This window comes from Geotrypetes seraphini, chromosome 6 (assembly GCF_902459505.1).
Source record: "Geotrypetes seraphini chromosome 6, aGeoSer1.1, whole genome shotgun sequence".
In the NCBI taxonomy this organism is placed as follows: domain Eukaryota; kingdom Metazoa; phylum Chordata; class Amphibia; order Gymnophiona; family Dermophiidae; genus Geotrypetes; species Geotrypetes seraphini.
In genome coordinates, this window is record NC_047089.1 from 144911365 (window position 1) to 144934273 (window position 22909).

The 22909-nt window shown below is 43.0% G+C and overlaps 1 protein-coding gene across 2 annotated transcripts in view; it reads left to right on the forward strand.

The window, feature by feature from the left end:
• The window catches only part of NPAS2 (neuronal PAS domain protein 2), a 363736-nt gene that overhangs the window by 76080 nt on the left and 264747 nt on the right, over positions 1-22909 (forward strand). For both annotated transcript variants that reach the window (XM_033949438.1, XM_033949439.1), the window contains exon 2: positions 14810-14863. In XM_033949438.1, coding sequence (XP_033805329.1) covers positions 14810-14863 — 54 coding nt within the window. The remainder of the gene's footprint in view (positions 1-14809; positions 14864-22909) is intronic.

Sequence of the window (22909 nt, forward strand, 5' to 3'; positions counted from 1 at the left end):
AAAACCTTAATGATCAATATAGTATGAAGTTCTTATGCTTTCAGGCGGACTTCCTGAGTCACCAGGCTGCCCATTGGTATAAATTGTTAATTGGACTTATTAAAAAGAAACCAAACACTGGTCTGAGAGACATTTGGAGCATTGAAATCAAGCATCAAATTTCTGCGACTCAATGGACACAAATTTTGGCTTGGAGGATGAGATGTACAGTGTCAGCATCTATGAGACAAACATGGTTTTTTCTATTACATAGAGCATTATGGACCCCTATTCGGTTACAAAATTGGATAGCTCTAAATCTAATAAATGTTGGCACTGTCATCTTGAAGCAGGGACTTTAGATCATTTATTATTCTATTGTCCATTTGTTATGACTTTTTAGAAATCAATTTGGGACCAAATTAATTGTTTATTAGATAATCCAGTGGCATTGGTGCTGTGGCATTGGCACTGTGCTGTTTGGTATGGCAATGAGAGCAAAAAGACAGATCTCTTCAAATAATAACAAATTATTACTTATAATGACTGGGGTTGCCATTCAACAAATTACTTATAACTGGAAGAACTGTAATAGACTAAATTATAATTTTTGGTGGAATTTTCTGTCATATATATAAAATGGAAAGATTTATTGCAATACAGAGAGGGTGTTTTAGGAAATTTCAAGATGTGTGGGAGCCATTAACAAAATATTGTACTGATTAGATGACATCTTTTCCCTTAAATTTACAGGTTCAATTATGAGGGGGGAGGGGGGTAATTTTATTATCTTATTATATATGGTACAATGTATTTGATTATATAATGGGAAGGGTGGGTGATAATAGCATATTATTTGTACTCTTGATGATTATAAGTGATATATTTATGATTAATTTGTTTTAACACATGGATACACGTGGAGGGGCATAATAAAAAAAAACGTCTTAAGTCCCTTTTTGGCCTAAGACCTTAAACGTTGAAAGCAGAAGCAGGGAAAGTGTCATTAACCAAAACAAACGTCCTTGGTTTGATAATGGCCTGCCTCTACATTCTGCTGTTTAAACACCCAGACCACCACTACGTGTACACTTGTATCCAAACGACGTCTACACTTATACCCCATAATGAACCAAAAAAACGCCTAAGCCCAAAACGTCCAACACAAGGGCTTTTAGGCGAAGGAGGAGCCAGTCCTTCGCCTAAAAGCTGGAGACTGTAATCGGTGTCTGTCAAAAACAACACCGGTTACAGAATCCACCCCAAACCCCCCCCCCACGACATCGGGGCCGGAAGGAACCCAAGCCCTCCTGCCTCGCAATCCCTAAACCTCCCCCCCTGATTACGGTCGGGCAGGAGGGAACCCAAGCCCTCCTGCCCCGCCAGCCGCGGCACTCCGCGACAACATTGGGGCAGGAGGGAACCCAAGCCCTCCTGCCCCGCAAGCCGCGGCACTCCGCGACAACATCGAGGCAGGAGGGAGCCCAAGCCTTCCTGCCCCGCCAGCCGTGGCACCCCGCGACAACATTGGGCCAGGAGAGAGCCCAAGCCCTCCTGCCCCGCGGGGTCCCCCCCAATTACGATCAGGCCAGGAGGGAGCCCAAGCGTTCCTAACCTCTCGCCCCCCACCCCCCTACACGATCAGGCAGGAGGGAGCCCAACCCCTCCTGCCCAGGCGGACCCCACTATCCCCCACCCCCCACTACAATACGGGCAGGAGGGATCCCAGGCCCTCCTGCCCTTGACACAATCCCCCTCCCCCCAACGCCCGCCACCCTGAACCCCCGATCAGCCCCCCCGCTGACCCGCGACCCCCCGTCGACCCCACGACCCTCCCACCCCCACCCCCCTTCCCCGTACCTGAAATCATTGGTTGGACAAACGGGTGCCAAGCCCGCCCGTCCGGCAGGCCAGCCGGCTCCGGAATGGGGCCGGATTGGCCCAGGTGGCTGAAACCCCGCGGCCAATCAGAATAGGCCCGGGAGCCTTAGGCTCCTCCTGTGAGCGGGACCTTAAGCACATGGGCCGGGGGGGGTCGCGGATCGCTGGGGCCAGGAGGGCTTGGGTTCTCTCCTGGCCCAATGTTGTCGCGGAGTGCCGCAGCTGGCAGGGCAGGAGGGCTTGGGTTCCCTCCTGCCCGACCGTAATCAGGGGGGGGAGGTTTAGGGATCGCGAGGCAGGAGGGCTTGGGTTCCCTCCTGTCCCGATATTGTTGTGGGGGGGGGGGGGGATGTATCGCAGCAGGAGAGATTGGCCATCTCCCCTGCCGTGATGCGATCACTCCTCTATCCGAACTGCCACAACCCAAGGCAGGAGAGATTGGGCACCTTTCCTGCCGCGGGTCGCGGCAGTTCGGGTAGAGGGGTGATCGCATTGAGGTAGATTGGCAGTTCGGGGTGATCGCATAGCGGAGATTGGCAGTTCGGGGTGATCGCATCAAGGAGATTGGCAGTTCGGGGTGCCGCGGCTGGCGGGGTAGGAGGGCTTGGGCTCCCTCTTGCCCCGATATTGTCGGGGGGGGAGTGTGATGTATCACGGCAGGAGAGATTGGCCATCTCCCCTGCCGCGATGCTATCACTCCTCTATCCGAACTGCCACAACCCGCGGCAGGAGAGATTGGGCATCTTTCCTGCCGCGGGTCGCGGCAGTTGGGGTAGAGGGGTGATCGCATCCTGGTAGGGGAGATGAGGCATCTCTCCTTCCGCGATGGTTGTGGTGGGTGGGTAGGTTGCCGGGCCGCTGAACTGATCGCGCCAGCGGCCATCAGCTCAGCGGCCCCTTTTTCGGCACTTAGACCTGTTTTGATGTCGTCTAAGTCAAAAAGGTATAAGTGCCGACTAGGCAACCTGCCTAAGGTTTTGGTTATACCTGCTGCACGCCTAGGTGTAGGTCGACCCACCTCCCGCCCACCGCCCGCCCTTTCTCCTCCTCTAAACATGCCTCTTTTCTCTCTGTGCGTTTAGAGGCAGGGGAAAGGCCTAAGCTGGTTTTAGATACGTCTAAAAACCAGCTTTGGTTATGGGTACTTGGACGATCAGGCTTTTTGATCGTCCAAGTAGCCATTTAGGACACTTTTTAGATGGGTTTTTTTTTTTTTTTTTATTATGAACCCCTTATTGTATGTTTAAAAATGAATAAAGAATTAAAAAAAAAGAATAGCCTTTTCATGGTGACCAATCCAGGTCATTAGTACCTGGCCAAAACCCAAAGAGTAGCAACCTTCCATGCTACTGATCCAGGGCAAGCATAGGCTTCCCTCATGTCTTAATAACAGACTATGGACTTTTTCTCCAGGAATTTGTTTAATCCTTTCTTAAAACTAGCTACGCTATCCACTTTTACCACAACCTCTGGCAACACGTTCCAGAGCTTAACTATTCTCTGAGTGAAAAAATATTTCCTCCTATTGGTTTTAAAAGTATTTCCTTCAGTTTCATCGAGTGTCCCCTAGTCTTTGTAATTTCAGATCATTGGGGGGGGGGGGGGGAAGGGGGGGTCAGTGACTACTGGGGGAGTATGGAAGGATGGTGAAGACGGAAAGTGAGGTGATATATAATCTTGCAACAAAATGGATCCTCACTCTGTAGGGAAATTCTTTCCAGAGCTGAAACTCTTCTTTATCTTAAATCCAGAAATCCAGACAGAACACACAGTGATTCTTAATCTTTATCTTTATTATTCTTAGAAATTGCTTGCCCCAACATTATGGCCTGACGGGACCCGTTTCGCCTCACAGGAGGCTTTCTCAAGGGTTCCAGGGGGAGCACTCCATTAGCATTCTCTCACTCGCAGGGTGTCCTGTGAGGCGAAACGGGTCCCGTCGGAGTATGGAAGGCACATTACTTAATCCCTCCAGTTGTCTACTGGTCAGTTTGGATTTTTAGTACTTGGACACTTCTAAAACAGGTCTATCCCAAAATGTCTAAGTTCTGTCTAGGACGTCCTGCAAAACATCCAAGTTTAAGCCTGCCCAAATCCTGTCCATAGCCCACCCATAATATGTCTCCCAACACATCCACTGGAACTCAAAACATATAGCAGCTTAGAAGTCCCGCTAGCCATCCAAAAAGTCTGTTTCAAAAATTGGCACTTTAACATTTTGGGTGGTCAAAATATTCAAATACCACCTTATGCTGGTTTTTGGATGTCCAGGAGTTTTGATTATGCCCTTGATAGTCTCCTGGTAGAGGTGGTGGAGACTGTCTGAATTGAAGAAAGCATGGGACAGGCATATGGGATCTTTTAGGGAGAGGAGGAGATGGTAGATGCTGCAGATGGGCAGACTGGATGGCCCATTTGGCCTTAATCTGCTATCATGTTTCTCTGTTCTATATTAAAAATGACAAAAATAAGAAGTGTCTTCTAAAAACAAATGACAAAATTTCAACAGTTGGTTAGGAAGGAGTAGCCTAGTGGTCAGAGCTACAGCTTCAGTACTCTGACCCTGGGCAAGTCACTCAATCCTCTATTGCTCCAAGTACGTTAGATAGACTATGAGCCCACCAGGACAGATAGGGAAAATGCTTGAGTACCTGATTGTAAATCACTTAGATAACCTTATTGTAAACCGCCTTGAACTATTATCACTTTGGCGGTATATAAGAATAAAATTATTATTTATTATTATTGATAGGTGGTATGTAAATACCTAAATAAATAAAAGGAGTATTTGAAAATTTCCAGAAATAACAATAAATAAACGTCATGTCTCATTACACGTGGTAGTTCATCCCATTTCTCTGGGTCCATAACACTAAAAGCTCTCCAATACCATATTGTTTTCTTAAAACTGTTTAATCTAAAGACCACAAGTAAATTTTCCTTGACTAGGTACATAAAATAGCAACAAGTCTTTGAAATACTCCAACTTATGAGTATGGAGAACTTTAAAAAACTGGCACCAGTAACTTAAATAAGCATCTTTTTCAAACTAGAAGCCAATGTAATCATCAAAATAAAGCCATTTATAGAATAGCATTCCATGCAGATTTTTTTTTTGTGCTAAATTGTGAGTGCGGCATCAATGTCGTATCTCTTATAACACTAAGGAAGGAAGTTATCAATGTGGGCTTCCACTAAGATGTGTTATTTTACTATTAACATTTGACAAAAAAGATAAAAACTATACAATCAAAGTCAAAAGATAAATGTTCAAAGTAGAGATGAAAAAGATTATTCCCCCTATAGGATCATATTTACTATTAACATCAAATCATTCCATAAAGAGGGAAAAAGACCTCTGACAACTATTGTGTCATTTCAAAACAGTCAAAGCTGATCAATTGAACAAGACATTGCTGTAATCGTAGTTCTTAAAAAAAACCCTCATGCATATTACATGATTTTAACTTAATTTGTTAGCAAAATAGCAATAACAATTTATCGCATAACTTAGCTTTTAAATAGGAAAATCCTGATTCCTAGGTAGAAAAATCCTGATTCCAATGGGACCCATTTCACTTAATGCTTCATCAGAGAATCAGTGGCAACATAAATAGGAGGCTGGAGCTAAATTAATCTCTCCATGCTATCAGCTGAATGCCATTCCACCTTGTACTTTACCAATGTATCGGTCATAAACCAGAGAACTCGTCAGCTTGATTAGCTCCTGACAAGACAGCCGCCACTGGTAATGGCATTTTCAGTTATTAGTAAGATCATTGTATAAAATTGGGCCTGTGGCAAAATAGCACAAGTTGGTGGTAAAATAAGATAACGGCAGGTTATATTGATAACTATGCCCCTAAAAAAGCTGAACTTGACGAGCTAGGCGCATAAGTGTCATATCAGAGGCCCACATGGTGAAATTGGTTGAGGAGGTGAAATCGACCCAGGGCTACGTGCATAGTCATGATATTCTCATGAAAGAACTACAGGCACAAGTAGAAGATCTTGAGAGTCGCTTGATACATTGCAACCTTTGATTCAAGGGAATTTATGAAACAGGCATTTTGGGATAGTGTTGCTGTGATGAGAGAATTTGCAGCATTTTGTAGAAATTGATGATGCAGCTGAGTGGGAATGACTATATATTCAGATGACACACAGTTGTTATCAGGGGGTATTAATAAAATTAATAAAAATTATAAAATATAAATATTATATAAAATATATAATAATATAATATTATATAGATATATAAAATAATAATAATAATAATAAAATTAATAAAATATGGGTGGAACTACAGAAGTACCAGTTAGAGAGAGTTGACTACTTGTGAGCAACACTGAAACAGCATTTGAATTTGGGAATAGGTCTGGTTCTTTGTTGGTGTAGTATATTAGGAGAAGGCAGTCCCAAAATATTCAAGAGATTAGGGATCCAGGGGATATATTAAACGTATGGACCCTGAAATTCAGGCTAGTTTTTTGAGATTTTATACAGAGCTGTACCAAGGATGCTCAGGAGCACTGGAGGAGTGAATTGAGGCTTTTTTGATCCACTAGGTCTTCCCAGCGTGACCTCACAGGAAATGATGGAATTAAGTGAGCCTGTTTCATCTTCTGAGATTGAAGGGGTTATAAAGAACTAGAAACCAGAAAAATCTCAGAGGTTAGATGGTTACACCGATAGGTTTTACAAGCATTTTCAGGTAATTTTGAGTTGTCTGCTTGCTCGAGTAGCCAATAGGGTCCGGGAGGGGGGTACCTTTCCTCAGACAATGGGTAAAGCGGGTATAATAGTGTTGCTCAAACTAGGCAAAGACCCTAGGGGATGTGGAATCTATAGACCTATATCGCTTTTAAATGTAGACAAAAAAATATCGTGAAGGTCTTAGCTCTCGCAGGTCCACCTCTCGCAGTACAGATGAATATTCCAATCCATGCTCACCTTCCTGGGAGTCAAAATTTGGAATGACCTTGCAGAGATAATTAGAACAGAACCCAACCATACCCTATTCCAGAAAAAAACTGAAAACCCTACTCTTTGATAATTGATATCTTCATGTTCCCTGCAAGTACCTTTCAAATTTTTATGCTCAATATGATTAGGTCCTTCTCCTTCCCCTTTCCTTCCCCTCTATGCCCCAAGATATCATTTTCCCACTGCAAGTTGCCTTGAGCCTGTTTAAGGTTTGTGCGATGCACAAATATTAGATTAGATTAGATTTATGCGGCAGGTGCAAGATAATGTAAGAAGTCTTCTCCTGATGTGCAGTGCTAAGCAGCAAAAGAAGAAAACAACAGGGGCTTTGGTTGTCATGGTGAGGTAAGATTGCAATGTTAAAAATGAATGTCCTTTCGCATCTTTTATTTTTGTTTCAAACATTGCCCATTTAGGTACCAGGGCACATTAGGGCCAACTGTTCTACACATTGGACATTCACACTCATTTGCTTCTGTGTCACTGTGATGTCCCCAGTTGTGATAGCCGTGCACGTGGCCGTAGCTGAGGTAAGCCCAAGGTTGTTTCTCTTCTACTACATCCTTACAGTTAATACTGGGAAACGCTAAAGTGTTAAACCCAACAGGGCATTGTGGCCTAGCTGCATTAATCTCCTGATACAGAGCTTAGACAAGGAAAATTTTCAGATTTATTGGGGGGGGGGGAAATCACTTCGATTGACAAAGAAAATTCTATGGGCCCCTACAGGACAGTGGGGAAGGGCTGTCCCTGATTTGAACTGGTAGTATCAAGTGGCACAATTACAGTTTATATTGGATTGGTTGACATCTGTATGTCATCAGGGGGTCCAATTAGAGCAATTTTTTGTGGAAGTGCAGTGTTTGATATTGGTTTCCTATTCCCATAGGGATAGATTCAGAGAAATGTTGAACCCTTTTGTTTGATATTTGGTTAGTTTATGGGGGAATATGCGTCACAAATGGAGTAGAGAGGGGGTGATGTCCACAATGGCAGCAATTGGGGGAGAATTGAAATTTGTGTCAGGAAGGGAGAGTTTTGTGAGGTGGAAGGTTTGGATTTTCAAGTCTTTAGAGATTTTTTGCAAGGTAATGAGTTGGGTACTTTTGGGACCCTGCAGGAGAGGTACAATTTACTTCCTGGAGATTTTTTGGCATACATGCAACTGCAATATTTTGCCCAGACACAGGGTTGGTTAGGGTCACCCCCAGTAACCCCAAGAACACTTGGAAAATTTATGGTCGTGCTGAACACCTACCTAAGGGGTTGGGAAAAGGTAACTTGCTCATATATGGAGGAGGACTTGGGCTGTTCATTTACAGATCAACAATGGGAGCCAATGTGTAAAGAGGTGCAGAAGATTTCCACCTGTGTTTTGATACAGTAAAATGCGTACAAAGTATTATCAAGGTGGCATTATACTCCTGAAAGGTTGCATATTATTTATTCCTCTATTTTGAATAAATGTTGGAGGTGTGGAACCCAGGTGGGAACTTTATGCACATACAGACATTTTGGAAGACTGACTTCATGCTTGACGAGATGGCTAGTTAGCCAGATGCATATGAATCCATAGAGTTGTTTATTGGCCTCTGAAGTAGCAAAGTTGTCTGCTTCGCTTGGGGTTGTCAGCAGCTAAATGTCTTATTGCGCTTCATTGGAAGGCTACTGAGGTACCATCTGAAGAAGAATGGAAAAGCAACTTATGGCATTTAATCCTCATAGAATGTGTGGTTGACAAGAGAAAAGGACATTATGGGAAACATCCAAAAAATTGGACACTGATTACAATGAAGCTCAGTGGTTTAAAAGTTATTTAGGAGAGGGAAAGGATGGGGTAGAGAGGGAAATATCCAGAAGAAGCAACTAAACATTTCTACTATAATGGTTGTATAATGAAATTAAATGGAGGGGGGTGGGGTGCCAGGTATTAGTAGATATTATGAGGTTAGGTTCTTAATAGCAGTGTATAGATGTGTGTACTCTAGTGGTGTATATTGTGATGAAAGCATCCTTTGGTTTTGACCCTTTTTTTCTTTTTGGCACCTTTAAGTGGTTGAAGACTGATGGATATGGTATATGTACTGTTTATATGAAAAAAAATAATAAAAATTCAAGATATAAAAAAATGTATTACTGAAAAATGTATGACACTACAAAATTAAATTCTGTTTTCATATTTCATGTTTCATGAGAAAAATATTGTAGAATTGGCATGACTCTAGGTCAATGAGAAGCTTATGTGGCCTAGAACAGTGTTTTTCAACCTTTTTACACCTATGGACCGGCAGAAATAAAATAATTATTCTGTGGACCGGCATCGGTCCGTGGACAGGCGGTTGAAGAACACAAGGCTAAATCGTGGGCCAAACCCCACCCATCTCTACCCAATCTCCACCCCAGACCCTGCCCCCATAATAGTACTAATTGCACCTTGCATGTCCTGTGCCTCATCTGGAAGCCTTCCCTCTGACATTGGAATGTCAGAGAGAAGGCTTCCGGTTCAGGCGCAGGATGCCCGTAGGAGCCACTGCCCGTGGCTTTGTGCACTGAATCAGTGAGGAAGAAGAAGCTGGCTCAAAGATAACGCCGCATCAATCGCACCGTGGACCGGCAGTTGAAGAACACTGTTTTGGGCCTGATGTACGTCCTGGCCCTGTGGACAGGCAGGAAATTTCTGTGGACCGGCACTGGTCCATGGACCAGTGGTTGAAGAACACTGGCCTAGAATACAGTTTCTCACCATGTGGTATGTGTACCCCAAGGGGTACACAAGAAGGTACATGATACCCGGTAGACCCGGGCTGCCCAAGTCTGGTCCTCGAGATATACTGGCAGGCCAGGTTTTCAGGATATCCACAATGAATTTGCATGAGAGAGATTTGCCTACACTGCTTTCTTTGGTATGCAAATCTCTCTCATGCTGTGGGACAGGATTCTGGCTAGGCCCAATTGCCCTTCTGAATCCCGGTCCCTGAGTTTGAATAAAGGTAGTGGAACATAGCCCTCAGTGCCTCCCACAGATTGCACACTGAGATTCCCTGGTTGAGTAAGGCAAAACACTTTAATGGCAAACAAACTTCAAACACAATGGCAGAAATGGCACGAGCAAAAAGAAAAAGGCTTCTGTGATTTCAGTTCATTCTTATTAGAAAACAAATAAGTTCCACCTCAGCACAAGCCGTGCTTTAGACTCAGTCCAGTCTTCAAACAAAAGTCCAAAACTTTTCCTTCTGACCCCTCTCCTGGGCCTATCAAAGCAGTGCATTAATCAAACACTTTTCTGGCTCTGGCTATGGTTCTGTTGGGTAGAGCCGAATCCCCAACAGGCTGGGAGGAGATTGGCCTGTACACCACAGGGATGGCTGGTACACCCCACAATGTCCCCAGCAAACTTCAGTGAAAAAAAATGGCTTGGCTTAACAGCCTACTCACAGTCCATCTGCTGTTCTTCCCAGTCAGGCAAAGCATAGTACTCTGGACATTCCATATCATAGTCCTCTTCTGAGACTGGCTTGGTATGGCTGTCTTCCAGTTCCTCCATTTCCCAGTCCCCGGAGGGAACTGCCTTGGGCTTCTGAGACTGGCTTGGTATGGCTGTCTTCCAGTTCCTCCATTTCCCAGTCCCCGAAGGGAACTGCCTTGGGCTTCTGAGACTGGCTTGGTATGGCTGTCTTCCAGTTCCTCCATTTCCCAGTCCCCGGAGGAACTGCCTTGGCTTCCTTCCCAGCTTAAGTTCAGCTGCTTGTTCCAGCTGTTTCCACCCCTTTCTCTGACAAGGAAAGCTCAGTAAATGGGAGCCTCGCCAATAAGCCATGCCCCCTCCTAGCAGGAATAGACAAGCTCTTAAAGGGCCCTGCAATCTCAGTGTCAGCTGAGCTCTAGACACTCTTAAAGCGACGGGCTCCTTTCTAAAGTTGTCCACCAGATTTCTAAACTGTTCAGGATGTTTCTTATACCTAGAAACATAGAAATAGATGGCAGATAAGGGCCACGGCCCATCTAGTCTGCCCACCCTAATGACCCTCCCCTACCTTTGCTTAGTGAATAGAACCCACGTGTCGATCCCATTTGGCCTTAAAATCAGGCACGCTGCTGGCCTCAATCACCTGCAGTGGAAGACTATTCCAACGATCAACCACCCTTTCAGTGAAAAAGAATTTCCTGGTGTCACCTCGTAGTTTCCCACCTCTGATTTTCCACGGATGTCCTCTTGTTGCCGTGGGTCCCTTGAAAAAGAAGATATCCTCCTCCGCTTCGATGCGGCCCGTGAGATACTTGAATGTCTCGATCATGTCTCCCCTCTTTCTGCGCTCCTCGAGCGAGTATAGCTGCATTTTGTCTAACCGTTCTTCGTACGGGAGATCTTTGAGTCCCGAGACCATCCGGGTGGCCATTCTCTGAACCGACTCCAATCTCAGCACATCTTTGTGATAATGTGGCCTCCAGAATTGCGCACAGTATTCCAGGTGGGGCCTCACCATGGATCTATACAATGTCATAATGACTTCCGGCTTCCGGCTGACGAAACCCCTGCGTATGCAACCTAGGATCTGTCTTGCCTTGGATGAGGCCTGCTCTACCTGACTGGCAGCCTTCATGTCCTCACTGACGATCACCCCCAAGTCTCGTTCTGCTACCGTTCTTGTTAGGATCTCACCATTAAGAGTATAAGTCTTGTATGGATTATGGTTGCCTAAGTGCATGACTTTGCATTTTTTGGCATTGAAGCTAAGTTGCCAGGTCCTAGACCAGCGCTCCAGTAGGAGTAGGTCGTGCGTCATGTTGTCGGGCATTGAATCTTCGTCCGTTGTGCATTTGCCCACTACATTACTTAGTTTGGCGTCATCAGCGAATAATGCTATTTTACCTCGAAGCCCTTCTGCCAAGTCTCTTATAAAGATGTTGAATAGGGTCGGGCCTAAGACCGAGCCCTGTGGCACTCCACTGATCACCTCCGTAATTTCTGAGGGGGTGCCGTTCACCACTACCCTTTGAAGCCTACCACCAAGCCAGTTCCTAACCCATTTCGTCAAAGTGTCACCTAATCCTATAGAACCTATCTTGCTCAGCAACCTGCGGTGTGGTACGCTATCGAATGCTTTGCTAAAGTCCAGGTACACGATGTTCAGGGACTCCCCAACATCCAGCTTCCCCGTCACCCAGTCAAAGAAGCTGATCAGGTTGGATTGGCATGATCTCCCCTTAGTAAATCCATGTTGACGGGGGTCCCGTAGATTTTCCTCATCCAGGATCTTATCCAATTGGTGTTTGATTAGAGTTTCCATTAGTTTGCTCACTATTGATGTTAGTCTCACTGGTCTGTAGTTTGCTGTCTCCATCTTTGAGCCCTTCTTGTGGAGTGGAATGACGTTAGCCATCCTCCAGTCCAGCGGGACGCAGCCTGTACTAAGGGAGAGGTTGAAGAGCGCTGACAGTGGCTCCGCCAAAACATCACTCAACTCCCTAAGCACCCTGGGGTGTAAGTTGTCAGGCCCCATTGCCTTGTTGCCGGAGTTTTTAATGAGGCTTACAGGGACTTTCTCCCTGTTTCTAGTAGGGCTAGCAGGATTCCTGTCACAATGCATGTTCATTGTGGATATCCTGAAAACTTGGCTTGCCAGTAGATCTCGAGGACAGGACTTGGGCAGCCCTGTGGCAGAGGACCATTCTTGTCATCTTCTCACTGCCAAACCAGCAGCAGAGGTGGCAAAGCAACATAAAGTAGTCCCAGGACTATGGTCTTCATGTACCACTTGTTGACTTTGCTGGTCTTTCACTCCTTCTGACATGATCTTCCTTTTCAGGATAGAGGACTGGCAGAGTGAACAGTGCGCATATAAAAACTGTTTTAGATTGTTTTGCTGCTGCTGGTCTAGAGAAGCATAGCAACAGGGGAGGGACAAAGATGCTGAGGGTACCCACGAGAGAGGAGAGAGATGGGTAGATGCTGGATGGAAGGGTGGGGAAGAGAAGGAGATGCTGGATGGAAGGTTGGGAAAGAGAAGGGGGAGATGCGTGGAAGGGTAGGAAAGAGAATGGGGATATGCTGGATGGAAGGGTGGGAAAGAGAAGGGGAGATGCTGGATGGAAGGGTGGGGGGAGAGAGAGGAGATGATGGATGGAAGGGTGGGGATAGAGAGAGGAAATGATGGATGGAAGGGTGGGAGAGAAAGGGGAGGAGATCATAGATGGAAGGGTAGGAAGAGAGAGGGAGGAGATGCTGGATGGAAGGGTAGGAGAGAGAGGGAGGAAATGCTGGATGGAAGGGAGGGAGAGAGAGGAAGGAGATGCTGGATGGAAGGGTGGGAAAAGGGGGAGATGCTGGATGGAAGGGTAGGAAAGAGAAGGGAGTGTTGCTGGATAGAAGGGTGGGAAAGAGAAGGGAGTGTTGTTGGATGGAAGGGTGGGAAAGAGAAGGGAGTGTTGCTGGATGGAAGGGTGGGAAAGAGAAGGGGGAGATGCTGGATGGAAGGGTATGAAAGAGGAAGGGGGAGATGCTAGATGGAAGGGTAAGAAAGAGGAAGGGGGAGATGCTGGATGGAAGGGTAGGAAAGAGGAAGGGGGAGATGCTGGATGGAAGGGTAGGAAAGAGGAAGGGGAGATGCTGGATGGAAGGGTTGGGGAAAGAGGAGATGCTGGATGGAAGGGTGGGAAAGAGAAGGGAGTGTTGCTGGATGGAAGGGTGGGAAGAGAAGGGAGTGTTGCTGGATAGAAGGGTGGGAAAGAGAAGGGAGTGTTGCTGGATGGAAGGGTGGGAAAGAGAAGGGAGTGTTGCTGGATGGAAGGGTGGGAAAGAGAAGGGGGAGATGCTGGATGGAAGGGTATGAAAGAGGAAGGGGGAGATGCTAGATGGAAGGGTAAGAAAGAGGAAGGGGGAGATGCTGGATGGAAGGGTAGGAAAGAGGAAGGGGGAGATGCTGGATGGAAGGGTAGGAAAGAGGAAGGGGAGATGCTGGATGGAAGGGTTGGGGAAAGAGGAGATGCTGGATGGAAGGGTGGAGAGAGAAGGGGAGATGCTGGATGGAAGGGTGGAGAGAGAAGGGGGCATTGCTGAATGGAAGGGTGTGAAAAAGAAGTGGCGTTGCTGGATGGAAGGGTGGGAAAGAGAAGGGGGCGTTGCTGGATGGAAGGGTGGGAAAGAGAAGGGGGAGATGTTGGATGGAAGGGTGGGAAAGAGAAAGGGGAGATGCTGGATGGAAGGGTGGGAAAGAGAAGGGGGAGATGCTGGATGGAAGGGTGGGAAGAGAGAAAGGGGGATGCTGGATGGAAAAGTGGAAAGAATAGAAGGGAATAGGATATCTGGGATACAGGAGAAAGAAAGCTGTAGATAAGTGCAGTAAAAAGGGGGAAACTGAAGCCTGAGTAGTACGAATGAATTAAATCTGAATAGAGGCAGAAAAATATGTTGAAGGAAAATATGTAAAAAGGAAAGAGAAAAATAACAAGGGATTTGAGAGAATTGGGTGGAAGCAGAAACTAGAGTTTAGACCAACATAATTAGAAAAATAAAATAACCAGACACAATAAAGGTAGAAAATGTAATTTTGTATTCTATTTCTTGATTAGAATTTTGCATTTTTTAGCATGTCCATTTCAAAATGTCTGTTGATCGGAGCTGTGGTTAGTCAGTTGAAATGGGCTACTTGATTTAAAGAAGCTGAGAAACACTGACCTAGAGTAACCTTGAAATTAAAGCTAAAATGAGTGATCTGTTCTGCATATACTTGTTTTATAATTAAAAGTACCGTAGGTATGAGCCAAAGACATGGCAAGAAAACAAATGGAATTAAAATAAGAAATGCCTGCCAGCATTAGCTGCTTTTTGAAACTAAGAACACAATGCTGGGTTGGCAGAGACTGTAGAAGTGATTTGCAGGAGTGACTCAATTTGGAAATGTTCACCAGACAACAGTGCTAAAGATTACAAATGGCAAGTTGTGACTTTTCTTTTTGTTCACAGGAAGGGCAGTGTGGACAATCTCATGGATGAAGATGAGAAAGTCAGAGTAAAGAGGTAAGTGAGTTTTTCCCTTTTTTTTAAACAATATTTTTTTTCTGAAATGGCATTAATACTACTTTCTTTCCAGGGTATGACGTCTGTCCTAATTGAAAAGCCAAATGATGAAAGATTTGACTCAGAACCTGTATCTGTTTCTAGTGAATAGAATCAATCAGTAACACACTTGGAGTAATTTCTGGTTGAAATGCAGTACAACTTTACGTTTTTGTAATGACACTGCATCCGCTGAAAATCAGCAAATACTACTCTTTATATTTTGTTTACATTAGGAAATTTTTTTTTTTCTAGACTAAATATAGCATCAAGTACAGTTTTAAAGTTACTGGCTTGTATAAGATACAAAACAGACAAGAAAGGGAAGAAGACTTGCCTCAATATATGTCAAACAAAGAAAGGAAAGCAAGATGTCATAAAACAACCAAAGGGTACATTTATACAGACCGGTAAGCCTGACTTCAGTGCCAGGCAAAATGGTGGAAACAATTATAAGACACTGAATCGGAAGCGAGGGACAGGCCTCAACGTCGAGACGAAAACACACAACGAAGGAGTCTTGAGGTCAAGATGTCAAAGATCAGTCAGGGGTTGTATAGTTCAAAAAATTTTATTGATGAATATGCCACAATAACTCAAAAACTCAAGTCCACCTTGGGGGTTAGCACCCAAGAAAGAATCGGGTGTCATCTTAGACAATATGATGAAGCCTTCCGCCCAATGTGCGGAGGCAGCCACAATAGCAAACAGGATGCTAGGAATTATTTAAAAAGGGATGGTTAACAAGACTAAGAATATTATAATGCCTCTGTATCGCTTCATGGTGCGACCTCATCTGGAGTATTGCGTTCAATTCTGGTCTCCTTATTTTAAGAAAGATATAACAGCACTAGAAAAGGTTCAAAGAAGAGCGACCAAGATGATAAAGGGGATGGAACTTCTCTCGTATGAGGAAAGACTAAAAAGGTTAGGGCTCTTCAGCTTGGAAAAGAGACGGCTGAGGGGAGATATGATTGAAGTTTACAAAATCCTGAGTAGAGTGGAACAGGTACAAGTGGATTGATTTTTCACTACGTCAAAAATTACAAAGACTAGGGAACACTCGAAGTTACAGGGAAATACTTTTAAAACCAATAGGATGAATTTTTTTTTTTTTTCACTCAGAGAATAATTAAGCTCTGGAACTCAATGTCAGAAGTTATGGTAAGAGCAGAGAGTGTAGCTTGTTTTATGAAAGGTTTATACAATTTCCTGGAGGAAAAGTCCATAGTCTGCTATTGACAAATAAACAGGGGAAGCCACTGCTTGATCTGGATTGGTAGCATGGAATGTTGCTACACCTTGGGTTTTGGCCAGGTATAGGGACCTGGATTGGCCACCATGAGAATGGGCTATTGGGCTTGATAGACCATTGGTCTGACCCAGTAAGGCTATTCTTATGTTCTTATGTTAAAAAGTCCAAGAAGTATGTTTACTTAAGTCCTTTTTTAATATATTTATTCATTTTAAAGCCAAAAATAAGTGCAACATATTATACAGACATTGTACACTTTAACAGCTCTTAAATTCTATCAAATTATATTTTATGACAAATACATATATCATCCCCCCCTTTAAACATATCTAACAATTGCACTCTAATTAAAAGTATCTCCCCACCCACCCTGTATGTGTATGATCATAGGGCAAAATCAACAAACACTCCTTACAGAATTTTGTCAATGGCTCCCAAACATCCATAAATTTCCTATAATGTCCCTGTTGTATGGCCATCATACGTTCCATTTTAAAAGTGTGGCATAGAGATTCCCACCAGAAAGTATAATTTAACTGATCCCAGTTTTCCAGTTCCTCAAAATAAGTTGTATGGCAAGAGAAGTTTATTATTATGGGAAGAAATTTGGCTTTTAGCCCTCATTATCATGCCAAATAGCACAGTATCGTGCATCAATTCCACTGGATTTTGCAATAATTTATTCACTTGACCCCAAATGGATCTCCAAAATTAAAGTATCAAGGGACAATAGGACAGTAGATGATCCAATGTCCCTACCTTGAGATGACAGTGCCAGCATCTGTTAGACTTGGAACTATCTAATTTCTGTAATCGAAAAGGGGTCCAAAAAGCTCTATGCAACAAGAAAAACCTTGTTTGTCTCATAGATGCAGACGCCGTACATCTCATCATCCAAGTCCAAATTCGTGGCCACTGAGATGCAGAAATCTGCTGCTTTATCTCAGTGCTCCAGATGTCACGAAGATCAGTGTTTGGTTTCTTATTCAAAAATTCAGATATTAATTTGTACCACTGAGCGTCTTGATGTCCCAGGAAATCTGTCTGGAAGCTTAGGATCGGCAAACTATTCTGATTTTTAAGATTTTGCTAATCAGGGAACCCCTTCTGAATGGCCTGCTTCAACTACAACCACTTAAATACTTGAGACTTTGTTGTTGCAGTCGTGAAAAGTCAGGCAGCTTTCCATCTGATACTATATCATCCAGAGTATGGATGCCCACCTTCATCCAATGCTTCCATATGATCTTAAACCCGCCAATTTGAATCTTGGAGTTCAGCCAAAGTGACTGACACAAGGATTTATGAATTGGAATAGGTGTTAAATTATTAATAAATTTTAATATCTGCCAAGTGTCTAATAAAATTCTATTGTCCTTATATTACCTAGGTAACTTGATACTTAAAATGCGACTCAATCTCAATGGAGACAGAAGTTACCATTCCAACCATAACAAGTCTGGAATATTTTCCTTGAGCTAAGGGAGGATCCAATACGTACCCTGACACATAATATAGGCTTGATGGTACCTATAAAAAATTGGGAAATTTAACCCCCCCCTGCCACAATTGGTTTTTGTAAAGATACTAATGCAATTCTCGCAGCTTTCCCCACCCAAATAAATTTAGTAAGAATACTATTTAATTTCTTGTAAAAGGACCCCTGAAAATAAACAGGCAACATATACATTTGGTAGCAAACCACAGGCAGAATCATCATCTTAACAGTTTGGACTCTTCCCCCACCAAGAAAGAAGTAAGGGGTTTCATTGCTCACACATTTCTGTGGCCTTCAGCAATAGATTTTTCATTTACTTCATTTCATTTCTTCTAATGTTTTTTGTATCCAAATACCTAAATATTTTATATCCTCTTCCTTCCAAAGAAAAGGGAATATATCAAATAATCCTTTTGGAGAATGTACATTTAGCAGAAGAACCTCCGATTTACTCCAATTTATTTTATAACCAGAAAATTTTCCAAATCTGTCAATCAAATCTAGTAAATGTGGAATGGTAGTTTCAGGATTTCTCAAATGAAGCAAAATATCATCTGCATAAGCGGAGACCTTATATTCCCGACCTGTATAAGGAATACCCTGAATCTCTTTTGCCTGCTGTATAGCTAATAACAAGGGTTCCAAAACAATATCAAACAATAAAGGAGATAACAGACACCCTTGTCTAACTCCCCTCTCCAGACAAAAAGTTTCTGAAAAAGTATTATTAATACTGGCAGAAGGGGAACTATACAGTTTGAATCATTTGTATAAATCCGGATCCTGTACCAAACCAATCCATTGCTTGATACATGAAGGTCCATTCCACATGATCAAAGGCCTTCTCTGCATCCAAGGATACAGAGAAGGCCGGATCCTCCATGGCTTTTGTTAAGTTTAACATGTGAAAAGCCAGTCTAGTGTTGTTTGAAGAATGGTTTTGAGCAACGAACCCCGTTTGGTGCATACCAATAATATAAGGGAGAGCCTTGGCCAAGCTTAAAGCCAATAACTTAGCCAAAAGTTTTCCATCTATATTAATCAAAGAAATAGGCCTGTAATTTGAAACCAACATAGGATCTTTATTTGGCTTCGGCAAAACAATAGTTAAAGATTCTGCCATAGTACCTGTAATGTAAACTTTAGTCAGTTGAGCCTAATATAAATTTAATAGATGAGGCAATAAGGTGATTTGAAATGATTTATAAAACTCTACAGTGAACCCATCACCACCTGGAGCGGATCCAACTCTAAGGGACTTCAACGCTGCTTGTAGTTCTTTCATTGATATAGGCGAATCAAGAGTTCCTTTTGTATACTCGGGAATTTTAGGCCCCTTGATTAACTTCAAGAACTCTAAACCCTCAAGTTCTTTATTTGAATAAAGCTCAGGAGAATATAAAGCTTTATAATATTTCAAAAATTGTTTTAAGATATTTCCAATTTGAGACTGAGTTTCTGTGCTAGACCTTAACACCAGCATTGAGCTGGCTTTATTCTAGAAGCGTACCGTGTGGTTTAGCGTGCAGTAATTTCATGCATGCGCTAAAAACTCTAGCGCACCTTAGTAAAAGGAGCCCTAAGTCCTTAATATTTTATTCCAAATTAGAATATTCTATTTTAAGTTGTTTTCTAATATACGCCGAATATGAAATTATTTGCTCTCTCATGGTAGCTTTGAAAGCATCCCACAAGGTTTCTAAAGAGATTTCCTCTGAGGCATTGATTTGCAAATACTCATTCATTTTTAATTGAAACTCCTCAATAAAGTGTGAATCTGCAAGCAATGTATTATTGAATCTCCAAACAGGTCTATTTGAATCTTGTTCCTCAAATTTTAATTCAATCCAAACTCCAGCATGATCTAATAAAACAATTGGGTCTATGCCAGCTTTGGTTACCTGTTGCACTAATTGATCTGATACAAATACATAATTTATTCTTGAAAATGATTTATGAACATGGGACCAAAAAGAAAACTTCTCAGCATTATAATGGAGAATCCGCCAGATATCAATCCACCAGATCCACTCAAAAATTCAAACTATCCTTCCCCTCTCTAAATGGCATATCCCACACAGGAAAACTTGGAACATCCCTCCTCTTCAGGATCACTGAGCTGTGGAACAGCTTTACTGCCCATCTTCGGAGTTCGACCTCCCTCCAACACTTCAGAAAACATCTGAAAACTTGGCTTTTCTCCAAAATGTAACTACTCCCTCCCTCTCCATTATTCTAAGTCCCTTCTTTCCTTCCTGTTTACCAAGCCCTTCTTCCTCCCATTGGAGTTCCTTTCTTTTTTTTAAATTCCTGTAAACCGTGTCAAGCTCCACTTCCATGGAGATGACGCAGTATATAAACTTAAGGTTTAGTTTAGTTTAGGATTGAACTAAATTATCGAATCCCAAGCTTACTGGGTTGTTTATTCAGCAATGGATCCATAACAGCATTGAAGTCCCCTGTTATCACTAGATTAGAGTCAGCCAGCGGCAGAAGCACCTGTTGAAGAGTTTTAAAAATTCTGCTTGATTTGAATCAGGGGCATAGATATTAAACAGCATCGGAGCATGTTTCCCCAAAGTCATGTTCACTTGAACCCACCTTCCTGAAGGATCTGCAGAAATAAAATTAAATACAGCTGAACATTTCCTATGCACTAAAATAGCCACCCCCGCTTTCTTTCCCATAGCCGGCGCAAGGAAACACTGCTTGACCCACTCCCCTTCCAACTTCATCGATTCCCTAGCTGACAAATGAGTTTCCTGTATCATATATACATCTATATCTTGCTGCTTTAAAAAATTTAGCGTTTTTCCCCCTCTTAACAGGCTGATTGAGGCCATTGACATTTAAAGAAAACATTTTAAAATTCATTACAAAATTTCAAGGAAGAAAATCCATAATAGTATACCAAAAATCCTTTCCCCCTAAAAAACACCCTTTGCTCAATACACGTGCTAAACCCCTTAATAAAAATCCCCTGTTCTCCCCCCAATTCCCTGTCCCCCATATCACACGATTGCTTGAAGACATACATTTAGACTAGCAGTCGGAACCCTCCCCCAGGCAATATAATTAATTACTTCCCCTTATAAAATTAAAATTAATCAACCCCCTATAATATTGATCAATTTATTATACCCAAAATATTTAATAGATGTCTAAATAAGTGAATAAATAATCCTAAATGGTGAATTAAATAAATAATAATTATAACAATAAGATACATTACATTCCTTATACTTAAGGCAGTTCCTTAAATCAATGAAATTACTTAAACAAATATTATTGATCCATACAACCATTGCATACTCTATATAATTCCCTAAATCCATCCAAAACCCCCTCTCCTTCAGTTACAAAGAAATAACTAAAGATACTGTAGATCACATAAATATTCTGTCTTTGTACCTATATTTAATATGTAAACCGCTTTGATATAACGTCTTTCTGTGGTTATATCAAACCCCATCCCCTGTTTCTTCTCTCCCTTTTGTGAGTCATATCCACAGCTCTGTTGGTCCTCCAGATATCTGGAAAATTTGTGGGTTATAATACGTTTTAAAAGGGGGAAATGTTTCAATTATTCCCTTTTGGACAAATCCCCAAAGGTCCTTTATTCTATGAATTTTTCAGCAATCTTTCAAGAAAAACACATATGAACTGCTTCTGCTAAATGTATCACATGCCCATTTCCACTATGAAATGTCCCAATCCAAACTATAACCACTCGACTCGGGGTTCCATATTAGGAGTCACAGCCCAAAAAAAGATCTAAGTGACGTCATGGACAACCCGTCAGGATCTTCTATTTATTTCAGCGGCAGCCAAAAGAGAATGCCAGGAATTATTAGGAAAGTGGAGAGAGAGTGCCTCTGTATTGCTCCACGGTGTAACCTTCAGGATTGGGTAGAACACACCTACAGCCATTTGCACCTGCTTTTCAGAGCCGCAAATGACATGTGGAGAAGTGGAAATACAATTTGTGTGTGTTATTGTCCAATCCTGTCTTCTAACTGCAGCTAAACAAAAGTGCATTGTGGAATATGTGGTCTGCTTTAGCCTTCCTGAGAGAGAGCAGTAACTTTACATGTACAATTGCCATCAGAGCAGGGGCAATTTAAAAAATAATAAGAATAATTCCACTTTATTAGCTGCAGAAGTGAGCTTCAAAGGCAGTGGGTTTTAGTCATAGAGACATCCAAGGAACACAGATCTCTCGAGTAAACATTTTCCAGCCAGGACAAGAAGGGCCAAATAGTTTAGATCTAATTGAGCTGGTCTGGCTTGTAATCAACTCTGGCACCTATAGAAGTGAAATCAGTGTCACAAATTCACTGTCATATTAACAGAGTAGGTCAGAAGTCGAACGTTCACCGTCCTGCAGACGGACCCCAATATCGGCTGGAAGTTAAAAATCGCATACTCACTGTCAAAAAGAATGACCCTGCCATCTCTCCCACAGGGCTGTGTGTGGTCTCCAAAGCAGACGCTGTTACACTTTGTGCTGATGGCTTCACCATAACGCCAGTAATTGGGATTATTTCCACAGAAACAGGCGTAGCCTAATTCCATTCCCCCAATCTTGAAGCGCTGACTTCGATAAAAGCTGATGCAGGTTTGGATGGTGAGTTTATTTGAAGTCTCGCTGCTGCCGGTCAGAGGTTGTGGGTCTCCGAGGTCCCTGTAGTAGCCCAGATGGCCTGGCGTTCGACAGGCTGGGATGTCTCAATATTTCCAGTACACACCATCTTCATACTCTGCGATGTAACACAAGGGGCTGACATCACCATCGGGGTTTCTGCAGTAGTTGTGCTGCCCCAGACCGACCTTGGCATTAGGGTACTTCAGGGTTTCATTCTAGAACAAACAAACAAAGACGTCTGGTTCTGACTCCCCCCTGTAGTCTGCACCATTCGCCGTATAACACTCTTCAGCAGATTCAGGTGTTACTCATAAAATCTCTTTAGGTGTTACTCATAAAATCCCAAGGTGAAAACTTAAAGTGGCCACAGAAGTTTTGTTGAATTCGCCTCGCATCTTGCCAGGGAACACACGAGGCAGCGTCAAGGGCACAGGTAGAAAAAGCAGTAGTAAAGGGCCAAGCTAGTGAACTTCAAGACTCACGGTACTTGCAGGCAACAAAACCACACAGAACGAAGGTGGTGTGGCCACAGATCGGACACATGCAGACTGAGCGATGATTGGTCCAAACATTTACTACTCTTTAAACACAGTTTCTTGAGCACTCAAA